Genomic DNA, 15577 nt, shown 5'->3' on the forward strand with positions numbered 1-15577 from the left:
GTGTTCCTTTGCATTTGAAGTCTGTTTTGCACACCATATTATTTTCTTCTATACCACTTTATAAGCTTAAGATTATTTGGTTTTAAGATCGTGTTATAACATTTGTTCGCGCAAAAATTTTTTATCAAGCAGTTCACCGAATTCAAGGATGTATCAAAACAATAAATAAGTAAAAAAATAGTAAATTGGTAAAATAAATCCCAAAAATAATAAATAAACTGTAATTAAATATAAAATTTAATCTAGCTATATAGTAATACCAGACGTGTTGTAAACAAACTGAATGAATTTCAACTTCTAGTCTAATACTGACCTGACTAGAAGTAGAAATTCAGGTCAACTAATGCTAATTCCATTTTTTGTTGTGGAAGATAGCCTAAATAAATTTAAGACTGAACTGGATAAGCATTTGGAACGAATGGAGGTGGTGAAATGGGAGGGGTTTTTTTTTTTCTTTTTTGGCTGATGCTGATGAATAACAAATAACATTTGAAATAAGACATTTATATTTTCAAATAATTAATGACATTATTTGGTTTTCAAAATTAACTTCAAGATGTTATCTGATTTGAATATTTACAAGTACTTGATTTTTTGGTTATTTGTTACAGAACTGGCCATTATTTAAATTGAATATTTATCTGATTTTTTAGTTATTTGTTACAGAACTGGCCATTATTTAATTTGAATATTTATCTGATTTTTTGTTTTTTGAATATCTGATTATTTATTTGATTTTCTTATAATCTGAAATAGTCTCATTCAAATTACCAATATTTCTGAAATATCTTTCAATATCTGCTGAGTGAAAAGGAACTTTACTGCTATGATGTTTGAAGGAGGAGTTGTTATTTGGTTTTTAGGAGCATTAGCAACTAAGGCCACATTGCTCCGGGGATATGCGGTGGTCATTCCTTGACCTTGCCACATCCTCTGTATTTGGTAGTCACAGGCTCGAACCCCGGTCTAATCAAGAAGCGTGTGCTACGCACTGCTGCTCCTGCCCACCTGGCTACGGAGGCGCCGTTTGAAGGAGTATGGGGACAACAAAGTGGTATTTGTCAATTCAAATCAAATTAATTGATTTGAATTGACAAATACAAATTAATGATTTGTATTGTCATTAATTTTATCAAGAAAATAAATTTTCAAATGAATAACTTTTTGTTAAAAAAATTACAAGCAAACAGATTTTAATTAACATATGCATGTAGCCTTTTCTTCCTCCATAAATACAATCATGTATAACAGGTGGCCAGGTACAAATCACATAGTTTGTTTATTTTGATAACAGATGGTTGGCAGTACTCCTTTATACAAAAATTACAAGTTTTATTAAGATAATCATAGAACATTTGTGATTGCCATTTGTTCTAAGTCTTTTTTCTTATACATTGTGCTGAGAACATTTGGGTATGATGTTATTACCACGTTGACCAAGATTTTTGCAGCTCCAGTGAACGCTAAGTTTTCATTTATATTTAATCGTTTTATTGACTTAATTGTTATACTAAATTATTTTCTATAAATAGCTTTATAGTTCTAGCCAAGCTCTGTGGTTTATTTTTGAATTTAGATAGTGATTTTGAAAGTTAATAGTTCGTTCGTAACTTGCCACCATTGTTATATGATACGGAATAGCGTAAGTTTTAACGTAAAACTAGACAACAAAAAACGCAGCACTGTATTAGAAATCTGTTAGATTAGTATAATATTATAAATTAATCAGTAAAATGTGTTAATCTTATTAAAGTTCACTGTTAATTAAATTATACTTAACGGAATCATGACCCAGACTAGAGCAGCAAAGCAGAGTTCACAGAATAGCCAGAGTGCTGTGGCTCGCAGGAGAACCGAAGGAGGCGGTTCTCCAATGCATCACAGTCTAAAACAATGTGAAAAATGTGAAATGTTTGCAAACTTGTCAAGAACAGGACATGATCTAGCCAAGGAGGATGTCTTTGTGTGTGTTAGGTGCAGAGACTGTGAAGAAATTAGGCACCAACTTGCATTCTGATGGGCATCTGAGAGTTTGAGGTGTAGGTTAAATTGCCCTCAAAGAAATTAATGAGGGGCCAATCAAGCTTTTAGCTGCCCAACCTCAATGCCAGAACTTACTCCTGTGCATCAGACAACACAGCAGCAGCAAGTCCTTACAAGCAATTTTTAATCATTTTCAAATATCAGGGCTAAGACATTTCAGCCATAGAATATTATGTCGAAGCATTAAAGCTTTATTTAACAGTGCAATGGATAGAGTAAAAAAAAAGTTTCTAAGTGAAACATTTCATGTCTATACCGCTGCTGATGCATGGTCAAGCAAATAACACCGATTTCTTGGAGTAACTGCCCATCGGATTGAAGGCGATTCGCTTGGGAGAAAACCTGTAACTTTCGCATTCCAGCATTTCACAGGGGTTCATTTTCATGAAGGGATTGCAGAGTTAATAAATAAATTTATTAAGATTAAATAAATCCATCATTTAGTGTTAGTCATGATAAAATTTTAGCAACTATGACTTTAATGTCACTTTTCAAACAAAAAAAGTGAGGATATTATCCTCACTTTTCACTTTTTTTTTTTTTTTTTCACATTCAAAATGATATGCTTCAATGAAAGAGATTTTTTCTAATACAACTTGGATGCAAATCACGCACCTTAAATCTAATTGCAACAAATGATGTAACCACAGCTATTAAAAATACTTCATTTCAAAATACAAACAAACACATTGTTAAAAACTGTTTTGAAGTTTGGCCTTGTTCTTCTCAACCAAAGAGTGCAAAAATAATAGGTGGATATTTTAGAATGCATGTCAAATAGCTTGGAAGTGAATAGGAGAGACATTTGGAATCTTCAATTTATGGAGACTCCCATTGAATTCAACGATGTTCTATAATTATGAATTGAAGGTTGCTTACCTTTCTTGTTGCTTCTTTTAATGTAACTGGATAGATTCAATCATCTCCAGGTGCTTCATTTACTATTAGCCTCAACAGTTTCTCTTCCCTTTCTTTTCAGCTATCACAAAATCATTTATCGTCCAGTTATAACTTGATATATTTCTAGTATTCCCATCCCTAAAGACTTCCTTATGCATGAATGCAGATGCAATTCAGTTTGTTAATAGTTATACCATTCATATCTAGTGGGACAATGTGGATCATCCCTTTCCTTCTAGTGTTAACATATGCATTCATAATATTCCATTTAGCAATCTTAAAATCTATACATATTTCTATATTGCATGAAAATGTGCTTTTATTATAAAAAACTATAATATAAAATTAATCAATAGGTAAAATACAAACCTAACACTCTGCCATTCTCATTAATTACAGTAACACCTACAGGGCAAGGAACAATGACATCAGATCCAGGTTCACCCAAAATTTTGAATTTTCTGAAATACATAATTAATAAACATATGTAGTATGCAAATACATGTAAAAGTATAAGTGTGTGCATTATGTTACTGTTGAAGTATACAATATAGATATTATACAATAAGTTCACGGTATAAACTAATGTCTGTTATAAAAAGTATAGTTATTCTATAGATCTTACATTATAAAAAGTGCAGTCATTTTATAGATCTTATGTTATATATGGTACAGTAATTCTACAGATCTTATAATAGTAATAACCATTTAGTGTAAGGAAATCACAGGCTTTTGCTGCACTGGCAAAAAAAAAAAAAAAAGAGTAGATCAAAGAATACTAATTATGTACTTCTCTCCTTACATAGGTAACTATCCAGTTGACCTTTGAATTTATTCAAACTGTTGACCTCAACTACCTGCGAAGGCTATTGTTATTTGTTATTTGTTTTTTTTTTTTTTTAGGAGCATTAGCAACTAAGGCAATATTGCTCCGGGGATATGCGGTGGTCATTCCCTGACCTTTCTGCAACCTCCGTATTTGGTGGTCACGGGCTCGAACCCCGGTCTAATCAAGAAGCGTGTGCTACGCACTGCTGCTCCTGCCCACCTGGCTACACCTGCAAAAGCAACCTGTTCCATCAATTTCTTTTAGCCAGTGGCTAAAAGAAAACTCCCTACAATCTAGTCTAAACTTCTTCCCTGTAATTTGAATTTATGCCCCTAGTTCCAGAATTCTTTATAATGATGAAAATTCTGCCTTCATTCATTTTACTAACCCCTCTCAGAGCCTTAAAACCTTAATCAGGTTACCTCTTAATCGGAGTCTTTCCTTGTATGATCATCTTTTTGCTAATCTCACCATGCAAGTTGCCCATCTTTGGACCCTTTCAAGAAGCTCAATGTCTTTTTTCAGATGAGATCTCCATACTTGAACATAGTATTCCAAATGTGGTCTTACAATTGCCTTATACAGTGGAACTATGACCTCCATATCTCTAGAAGATAATATTCGATAAATCATCAATAGGATACCATGGGCTTTCCTGACTGCCTGTTTACACTGTTCAGAAAACTTCCTATCTGCTTGTATTATAACTTCCAGATCCTTTTCTTCCTTTACTGTTTTTAATTCAACCCGATCGAGCTTATAATTTATTTGTCGGTTGCTATTCCCCAAATGTAAGATGTTGCATTTAACAGCAATAAAACATAGCTGCCACTTTTCTGACCATTCTTGCAGCCTGTTCAAGTCATCCTGAAGGAGTGCTGCTTGGTACTGATCATTAGCTACTCTACCAATCTTTACATTGTCAATCTTTACACTGACATCTTGCCTTCTATCTTTTCATTGATGTTGTTTATGAAAATCAGAAACAACAGTGGTTCAGAACTGATCCTTGGATGACTCCACTTCTGATTTTACACCAATCGGAAAAATATCCATTAATCACAACCCTCTGCCTTCTACCCTGCAGTTTGCCAGCAATTCATCTTAAAATTTTTCCAGTAATCTCATGTTCCAGCTTATATAGTAACCTCTCATGAGGGACGGAGTCAAATACTTTGCTAAAATCCAAATAAACTGTCAAAATTGTTCCTTACATCCAGCTAATGAGTAACTGTATCAAAATAGCCTTCTACGTTAGTTAGATTTTCTCTTAGCAAAACCATGTTGTGAGTTATTCAGAATGCCATATTTATCTAAATGTCCCTGGATTAGACTTAATTGCTGCCTCTAAGATTTTCGCTAGCACTAAAGTCAGACTAAGCTGTCTGTAGTTACTGACTTTGTTCTTAGAACTACTTTTATGAATCGGTGATACGTTGGCACTTCTCCAATCCAAAGGAATCTCTTGAGTCCAAAAATGTCCTCTATATACTCCCTGATGGTTCAATATATCCCTGATGGCCTCCCCCAAAATTACTGATTATATGCCACGAACTCCAGGAGCATTACTTGTCTTTATATTCAAACATTTTTCTAATAAATAACCATCTGTAATTTCGAAATCACTAATTTCACATGACTGAGTCTTGTTCACGCAGCCTCTTCTAAGCACAAAGAGCTTCTTCTTAGCTGTGAGAAACAAGCTTTGTTTTTCACAGCCTCTTTATATATTGCTTTTATTTTGTGGAATTCAGAGAAATTCCAAAAAATAAAAAAGGGATGACAGATCCTGCCTATCCAATTATTGCCCCATTGTACTTACCTCTATTCTTTCAATTAATGAAGAAATACATCAAAAAACAACTTTTAATTTACCTTGAAATCTTCCATCTCATCATTGATCATCCATATGGATTCCACCCATATGGTGGAATCCATATGGATTCCACCCATTACTCATCTCTGAACAAATTCAATAGGAAAAATTTGGTAATTTGAGAAACTCAAGTAGTTACTCTTGAAATTTCTACAGATTTTGATTGTATTTGGCCTAAGGGTCTTCTATATGAGCTACCAATTATTTTTTGCAATTTGGTATTCGGTTTTCTCCCTGAATGCTGACTGTGAGTGATGGTAGGTAGAAGTGTCTTCTGACTTCTCCATTGATGCTGGTGTGCTTCAAGGTTCAGTTCTTTCTCCCACTTTTTTCTTCTCGTATATTAATGACCTTCTTTCATTGACTCGTAATCTTATTCTAAGTATTGCTGAAAATAGTAGTAGTAGTAGTAGTGGCATGTGATGCAAGAAAGCAAGTGTATGAGCTTATGCAGCATCAGCCAAAAAAAAAAAAAAAAATCACACCATTCCCTCCAAATGCCTGTCCAGTTCCTCCTTAAATTTATTTAACCTATCAACTTCCACAATGACAGATGGAAGTTTGTTCCAGCAATTAATCACCTGCTGGCTAAAGGCAAATTTCCGCACATCTATTCTTGAAGAAAACTTGTTAACTTCAGTACTTATAAAACTTGATCATATCTTATTTCTCACAAGAAAGAGTCAACTTTTCTTATGCCTTTAGTGACACTCAGATTTTTAGAAAAGTTAAGACATCTTTATTAGATATTATCCTGCCTTCTAATCAATCTCTCTCTCTCTCTCTCTCTCTCTCTATCTATCTATCTATCTATCTATCTATCTATCTATCTATCTATCTATCTATCTCTCCTCCCTCCCTCCCTCCCTCCCTTCATAAGTGCATCATAAATATTGCTTGCTTTGATTTTGTGACTGATTTGGGAGGAACAAAACATAAATGCGAACAGTCCAAAGATGCTACAGCAACTTCAGCAAAACATTTCAACAGCATATCAAAAAATTTTAAATATTTATCGGTAAACATTGGATGCCAGGCCAGAACAAGCTTACAATACACTTGATTATCACTTGTATGACTTTGCAACCACCTGTATAAAATCTGCACAGATGTTTTATTACATGATTTACCAGAGTAAAAATAAAATTGTTCTAGCTTTAATTTGTATTTAATTTTAGACAAAAAATTATTCCCACAATAGCCACCTTGCCCTTCTTCCTTAAACAGAGAGATGGACCAATCTTATCAACTAAATGGGGGAGTGGGGGAGAGAATAGTATTAGTAATGGCAAATTATGCAAGAAAGAAAGCTCTTCAGAAAAAATAAAAAATAAATAACTAACTCATCTGTTCATCCCTACTAGCAATTTGTTTATTTCTTCCTTAAATTTATTTGAACTACCCACTTCCATAATACCAGATGGTAGGTTGCTCCAGAAATCAATTACTCTCTGAATTGCAGAGTAACCTAACAGCATTTTTTTTTTTTTGATCAACCATCTTAAACCAAAAAGGTCCCATTATTTGTACAATGAAAAAACAGGGTGAAAGTAGAATCCATTAGTTCTACTTTTTGTTTTAAACTATCATTAATCATATGAAGAGAGAGTCATTTTTATTCTCTCCTCTCACACACATTTGGTTCTTTTGTGCTTTAAAATCCTCTTTCCAGCTAGCTGCAATTCATAATTCTTTTCAAAAAGTTTTTCCTCCATTAAAAATTTGCAACACATCCACTGAACAACATGACTAAAATACTAAAATAGAGAGAGGGCGCTGACTCTCTTTAGAAAATACAGCTGCAAGTTACAGGCTCTGAAAAAAATGATAAGTGTTTGCTTTTTATTTACATAATTGTTATTTTATATTGTACTTAATACGTAGTCTTATAGTTTTAATTACGCTGGTTATTTTTATTTTAATTTATATAAACAGTTTTTGTAGATATACGTAATACTTTATAAAACCGTTATTTCGTTCGAATATTGCAGGCATTGTTTTTGTATATAGTGATAGGGAATTCAAATTTTTAATTGAGGTAGCTGGTAGATCTAACGTAAAATTATAAAAACAGTAATACGCTTCACTGTTTCTATTAGATAGCGTAGTATTGACATTTAATTAATTTAATTTATTGATTTTATTAATTTAAAGTATCATGCCCCAAACTAGAGCAGCAAAGCAACGGGCACAAAGTGGCAGGAGTGCTGTGACTCGGGGGAGAACTAAGGGGGGCAATTCTCCAATGCATCACAGCCTAAAAAAATGTGCAACTTGTGAAATGTTTGCCGAACTATCTGGAACGGAACATGATATTGCCATGAGGGATGTCTTTGTGTGTGTGTGCGCGATGTAAGGAGTGTAAGGAAATCAGGCGACAACTCAGCGTTGTTATGGGCCTATATGAGAGTTTGAAGGACAGGGTGGATGCCCTCGAAAGATCTAAATTGAGGGGCCCATCAGGCTCTCAGCTGCCCACATCAACGCCAGAGCTTGCAATTGGTCATCACGCAACACAGCGGCAACCCCCAAGGTAGAATGCGCCCTCAGGAACTATTAGTTGTTGGTGACTCTATTGTCAGGGAAACGGGGAACATGCTTTGTAAAAAGGATAGGTGGAACAGGACCAGAGTATGTCTGCCAGGGACAAAGGTTGATGACGTTGTAGAGCAGATATCATCTTTTAAGGACACAAAAGGTGATATAGTTGTACACGTTGGCACTAATGATATCAAGAGTAGGAGACCGGCAGAATTACTTAACAAGTACAGGTCACTGATGAAAAAAAGCCATGAATTAGGGTTGAATTTGAAAGTGTCTGCAATTCTGCCCAGATACGATAGGAGGGAGTATATGATGAGAGCCTTGTCGATCAATTCGGCCCTGGAAAGATTGTGCAAGGCTCAAGGGATAGAATTTTTTTCAGCCTGGACTGTACTTGTTAACAGGAGAGACTGCTTCTACAGGGATGGGGTACGCTTAAATAGAAAGGGTGCAAGAATATTTGCTGATGCTATCGAGGCAGTGTTAGGTGGGTCGGAAAACTGATAGCTTGGGGGGATACAAGGACTAATAGTTTAACAGTAGCCGTAGGCAGAGGTGAAGGTGATTCTTGCACAACTTCTATTAGAATAAGTAGCCACCTAGAGCGTGGGGTGTTGGGGGTTTCAGGGACGGGTGGCGGTCATCGTGGAACGGGTGGGTATATGGGATGTGTTAGGGTAACAAAGAATAGGAGTAGGAGCATGTATGCTTGCATGTATACCAATGCTAGACGTATAGTAAATAAATTTGATGAATTTGAAGTGTTGGTCAAGACATCAAAGGCGGATACTGTTGGGATATCAGAGGCATGGTGTCACACTGATATAAGGAATGCCGAACTGGAATTTGGGGAGTACAGTGTGTACAGAAAGGATAGAGAGGATAGGAAGGGAGGAGGTGTTATGCTGTTAATTAAGAAAAACATAAAATCAAAAGAAGTGCATCCAGTTGATATAGAGGAACAGTGCACTGCTGAGTCAGTTTGGTGTGACATAAGCACTGCGAAAGCAAAAATAAGAGTAGGAGTGTGTTATAGGCCTAATGACTCGAATGAGTACAATGAACAATTGTACAGAGAAATAGAGTGGGCTAGTAAATCGGAATGTCTTATAATGGGGGATTTCAACTTCCCAGATATTGACTGGAACTTGTGAGTTGGGCACTCACACACTAGTCAGACATTTGTGGATTTATTGGATGATTGTTTTCTGCAGCAGCATGTTCGAGAGGCAACCAGAGAAAGTAATACTCTTGATCTGGTTATCAGCAGTGATCATTCATGTATTAGGAATTTGCAGATAAAAGAACCACTAGGTGGCAGTGATCACAGTGTACTGGCGTGGGATTTACTTAAAGATTTAATTACCATCAGGGGTAAAGGAAAGGGTTTTTGCTTCCGTAAAGGCGAGTACAGTGGTCTCCGTAATTCTGTACAGTGAAATCAACTGATGATGTTACCAACAGTAAATTCTAAGTGAGAAGCATTCAAGGAATTAATCGTGGATGCTACTAAGAGTTTCATACCTATTAAGAAACATTGTTCAAGGTTTAGGCCTAAATGGTTGTCAAATGAACTAATGAGACTCGTAACAGAGAAGAAAAATGCATGGGATGCATACAAATTAACACGTGACACAGAAGCCTATGATAGCTACAAGTTAATCTGTAACCAAGTTACAAAGGAGGTTAGGCAGGCGAAGACAGATTACGAGAAATCTCTGGCAAAAGATGCTAAGAAAAACAGAAAGGATTTCTTTACTTATATAAACTCTAAAAGGAAGGGTCTGATTGGTCCACTTGACATCGATGGTTCGACTGTTTATGATCCTGCTCAGATAGCAAACAAACTGAATGAGTATTTTGCATCTACATTCACACGTGAGGAATTATTAAGGTTTGAAAATGGCAGAAGGTTATCAAATTGTAGCAGGATACTTAATGATTTTGTAATAACTGAGAGCAAAATGGAAGAGAAATTGTTGAAGTTAAACGTAAGAAAAGCACCTGAGGTGGATGGGATCTATCCAGTTATATTAAAGGAGGCGGCAAAGCAACTAAGCAAACCATTAGCCATAATTATGAGAGCATCCTTGGACTCAGGGGAGGTTCCCATGGACTGGAGATGTGCAAATGTATCCCCAGTTCACAAAGGGGGATCAAAGGGTGACACGGGTAATTACAGACCAGTTAGTTTAACTTCTGTTCCGGGTAAAATAATGGAGTCACTGGTTAAAGATGCATTGCAGGATCATCTAGACAAGACTGCAGCAATAATTCAGACACAGCATGGGTTTGTTAAGGGAAAGTCTTGTCTGACAAATTTGATAGGATATTATGATGTGGTTACAAAGGAACTGGATGCAAAAAATAATTTTGATATCATATATTTGGATTTCAGGAAAGCTTTTGACACTGTTGCGCATGGAAGATTATCGTATAAATTGGAGCAGAATGGTATTAAGGGTAAGTTGCTACAATGGATAAAAGGTTAGTTAAGTGGGAGAAGACAGAGGGTAGTAATCAATGGGTGCTGCTCTTCTTGGACTAATGTTATTAGTGGAGTCCCACAGGATTCGGTGTTGGGTCCACTGTTGTTTTGTATATTTATGAATGATATTGATGAAGGTATATCAGGCTTAGTGTCGAAGTTTGCAGATGATACAGAGGTTGGCAGGGTTGTTAATGACAGTAATGGCAGTGTGCTACTGCAACAGGATCTAGATAATTTGGGCAGATGGGCTAAGAAGTGGCAAATGAAGTTTAACCTTGACAAATGCAAAGTACTGCATATGGGTAGAAGTAACCCCAGAGAAACGTACCAACTGTGTGGTACTACACATAAGGTGGTAGAAAATGAAAAAGACCTGCGAGTACTTGTGCAGGCAGATATGAAGTTTTCTGAGCAATGCAGACAGGCTGCCAGGGCAGGTCATGGGGTTTTGTAATTGATATATAGGAATTTTGCTAGCAGGGAAAAGGAGGTGATTATCCCTCTGTATAAGGCAATGGTCAGGCCACGCCTTGAGTACTGCGTACAGGTCTGGAAGCCTCATTTTTAGCATTAGCATTAACATAGGCATATGATGCAAGAAAGCAAGCTTATTCAGCATCAGCCAAAAAAAAAAAAAAAACCACCACTATTCCCATTTCATCCCTCCGTTCGTTCGGAATACCTGTCCAGCTGAGCCTTAAATTTATTTAGGCTATCAACTTCAACAACCAGCGATGGGAGTCTATTCCACAAACCAACTGCCCGCTGGCTAAAGGCAAATTTCCGCACATCTATCCGACATCCATCCTTCCTCAATTTGAATTTATGCCCTCTCAGGTGATTATTCTGAGCAAGAGGAAGAATCCCATCAGCATTGAGCATGCTCAAGCCATTCAAAGCCTTATACACCTCTATCAGATCACCTCGCCGATGCCTAGTCTCCAGGCTCTGTAATTTGCAAAACTTAAGCCTTTCTTCGTAAGAGCAACCCTTTGTTCCATTCACTAATCTTGTTGCCCTTCTCTGTACTCGTTCGAGCAGCTCTACATCCTTCTTGAAATGAGGCCTCCAGACCTGTATACAGTACTCAAGGTGTGGCCTGACCAATGCCTTATACAAGGGAATAATCACATCCTTATCCCTGCTAGAAAAATTCCTGTATATCATTGACAAGACACCATGAGCTACTCTTGCAGCTCGTCTGCACTACTCAGAGAACTTCATATCTGCCTGCACAATTACCCCCAGGTCCTTTTCATTCTCTACCACTGTCAGCGTAGTACCACAGAGTTGATACGTTGATCTGGGGTTACTGTTTCCCATATGTAGTACTTTACATTTGTCAATGTTAAACTTCATTTGCCACCTCTCAGCCCATCTGCTCAACCTTTCCAGATCCTGTTGCAGCAGCATAGTATCAGTAGTGTCCTTAACAACCCTGCCAACCTTGGTATCGTCTGCAAACTTGGACATTAAGCCTGATACACCATCATCAATATCATTTATAAATACAGAAAACAACAATGGACCCAACACTGAACCCTGAGGAACTCCACTAATAACATTAGTCCACGTTGAGCAGTGTCCATTGATTACCACTCTCTGTCTTCTGCCACTCAACCATCCCTTTATCCATAGCAGCAATTTGCCTCCAATGCCACACTTCTCCAATTTGTGCAGCAGTCTTCCATGCGCAACAGTATCAAAAGCCTTTCTAAGATCCAAATATATAATATCAAAGTTATTCCCTGCATCCAGTTCTTTTGTGACTACATCATAGTATCCAATCAAATTGGTCAGACAAGACCTGCCCTTAACAAAACCATGCTGTGTCTGAGCTATAACTGAATTCTTGTCCAGATGATCCTGCAGTGCTTCTTTAACCAGTGCCTCCATTAATTTTCCTGGAACCGAAGTTAAACTAACAGGTCTATTAGCATTAGCATTAGCATTAGTAGAGGCATTTGATGCAAGAAAGCAAGCTTATGCAGCATCAGCCAAAAAAAAAAAAAAAAAAAAAAAAACCACTTCCACTTCACCCCTCTGTTCGTTCAAAATACCTGTCCAGCTGAGCCTTAAACTTATTTAGGCTATCAACCTCCACCACAAGGGATGGAAGTCTGTTCCACCAACCAACCACCCGCTGGCTAAAGGCAAATTTCCGCACGTCTATCCTACATCTGTCTTTCCTCAATTTGAATTTATGCCCTCTCAGGTGATTATTCTGAGCTACAGGAAGAATCCCATCAGCATTGAGCATGCTTAAACCATTCAAGGCTTTATACACCTCTATCAGATCACCTCGCTGGTGCCTAGTCTCCAGACACTGTAATTTGCAAAACTTAAGCCTTTCTCCGTAAGAGCACCCCTTTGTTCCATTCACTAATCTTGTTGCCCTTCTCTGTACTCGTTCCAGCAGCTCTACATCCTTCTTGAAATGAGGCCTCCAGACCTGTATACAGTACTCTAGGTGTGGCCTGACCATCGCCTTATACAATGGAATAATCACCTCCTTATCCCTGCTGGAAAAATTCCTGTATATCATTGACAATACTCCATGAGCTACTCTTGCAGCCCGTCTGCATTGCTCAGAGAACTTCATATCTGCCTGCACAACCACCCCCAAGTCCCTTTCATTCTCTACCACTGTCAGTGTTGTACCACAGAGTTGATACGTTGCTCTGGGGTTGCTGTTTCCCATGTGTAGTACTTTACATTTGTCAATGTTAAACTTCATTTGCCACCTCTCAGCCCATCTGCTCAACCTTTCCAGATCCTGTTGCAGCAGCATAGTGTCAGTAGTGTCCTTGACAACCCTGCCAACCTTTGTATCATCTGCAAACTTGGACATTAATCCCGATATACCATCATCAATATCATTTATAAATACAGAAAACAATAATGGACCCAACACTGAGCCCTGAGGGACTCCACTAATAACATCAGTCCACGATGAGCAGTGTCCATTGATTACCACTCTCTGTCTTCTCCCCCTCAACCACCCCTTTATCCATAGCAGCAATTTGCCTCCAACGTCACACTGCTCCAATTTGTGTAGCAGTCTTCCATGTGCAACAGTATCAAAAGCCTTTCTAAGATCCAAGTATATAATATCAAAGTTATTCCCTGCATCCAGTTCTTTTGTTACTGCATCATAGTATCCAATCAAGTTGGTCAGGCAAGACTTCCCCTTAACAAAACCATGCTGTGTCTGAGCTATAACTGAAGTCTTGTCTAAATGATCCTGCAGTGCTTCTTTAACCAGTGCCTCCATTAATTTTCCTGGAACAGAAGTTAAGCTCACAGGTCTATAATTACTTGTGTCAGCCTTTGATCCTCCTTTGTGAATTGGGGTCACATTTGCACATTTCCAGTCTATGGATACCTCCCCTGAGTCCAAGGAAGCTCTCATAATTATGGCTAAGGGTTTGCTTACTTCCTTTGCTGCCTCCTTTAATATAACTGGATAGATCCCATCCACCCCGGGTGCCTTTCTTGTGTTTATCTTCAACAGTTTCTCCTCAACTTTACTCCCAGTTATTTCAAGATTCTGTAGCTTACTGCTAGAGTTGAATACACCTCTGGCATTCCCCTCGCTGAATAACTCCTCATGTGTGAATGTTGATGCAAAATATTCATTTAGTTTGTTAGCTACCTGAGCAGGATCATCAACACTTGACCCATCAATATCAAGTGGACCAATCTGATTCATCCCTTTCCTTCTAGAGTTTACATAAGTAAAGAACTCTTTGCTGTTTTTCTTTGCATTCCTTGCCAAGGATTTCTCGTAATCTGCCTTCGCCTGCCTAACCTCCTTTGTAACTTGGTTGCATATCAACTTGTATCTATCATAGGCTTCTGTGTCATGTGTTAATTTGTAAGTATCCCATGCATTTTTCTTCTCTGCCATATGCCTCATTAGTTCATCTGACATCCATTTTGGCCTAAACCTTGAACAATATTTCTTAGTTGGTATGTAAAGCCTAGTAGCTTCCAAGATAAGTTCTTTGAATGCTTCCCATTTTGAATTTGCTGTTGGTAACATCATCAGTTGGTCCCACTGTATAGAATTTAAATACTGTCTCAGTCCATCGTAGTCGCCTTTACGGAAGCAATAACCCTTCCCTTTACCCCTAATGGTAGTTACCTCTTTGAGTAAATCCCACTTCAGCACACTGTGATCACTGCCACCTAGTGGTTCATTTATCTGCAGATTCTTAATGCATGAAGAATCACTGCTGATAATCAAATCAAGAGTATTACACCCTCTAGTTGCCTCCCGAACATGCTGATGTAGAAAACAATCATCCAATAAATCCACAAAAGCCCTGCTAGTGTGTGAGTATCCAGCCCGCAAATTCCAGTCTATATCTGGGAAATTAAAATCTCCCATTATAAGACACTCTGATTTACTGGCCCACTCTATTTCCCTGTACAGTTCCTTATTATACTGATCAGAGTCATTAGGCCTATAGCACACTCCTACTCTCAATTTTGATCTCCCAATGTTTATGTCACACCAAACTGACTCGACATTGCACTGTCCAGCGATGTCGACTGGCTTCACTTCCTTGGTTTTTATGTGTTTCTTAACTAATAGCATAACACCTCCCCCCTTCCTATCCTGTCTATCCTTTCTGTAGACGTTGTACTCCCCAAATTGCAGTTCCGCATCCCTTATATCTGTGTGACACCACGTCTCTGATATCCCAACAATATCTGCCTTCGATGTTTTGAGCAATACCTCAAATTCATCAAATTTATTTACTAAACTCCTAGCACTGGTGTACACGCAAGTATACCTGCACCTGTTTCTATTCTTAGCTACCCTAACACAACCCATGTGTTTACTTGTACCGCAATGGCTCCCAGCAGTCTCTGAAATACCATGCAT

The 15577-nt window shown here is 37.7% G+C and overlaps 1 protein-coding gene across 1 annotated transcript in view; it reads right to left on the minus strand.

Annotated features, from left to right (window-relative positions):
- The window catches only part of LOC150079405 (GTP-binding protein 10), a 140062-nt gene that overhangs the window by 109832 nt on the left and 14653 nt on the right, over positions 1-15577 (minus strand). Inside the window, exon 3 of the mRNA XM_090383840.1 lies at positions 3313-3404. Coding sequence (XP_090239966.1) covers positions 3313-3404 — 92 coding nt within the window. The remainder of the gene's footprint in view (positions 1-3312; positions 3405-15577) is intronic.

The sequence above is a fragment of the Mastigoproctus giganteus genome, chromosome 10 (assembly GCF_048544385.1).
Source record: "Mastigoproctus giganteus isolate SK-2022 chromosome 10, ASM4854438v1, whole genome shotgun sequence".
Lineage (NCBI taxonomy): Eukaryota > Metazoa > Arthropoda > Arachnida > Uropygi > Thelyphonidae > Mastigoproctus > Mastigoproctus giganteus.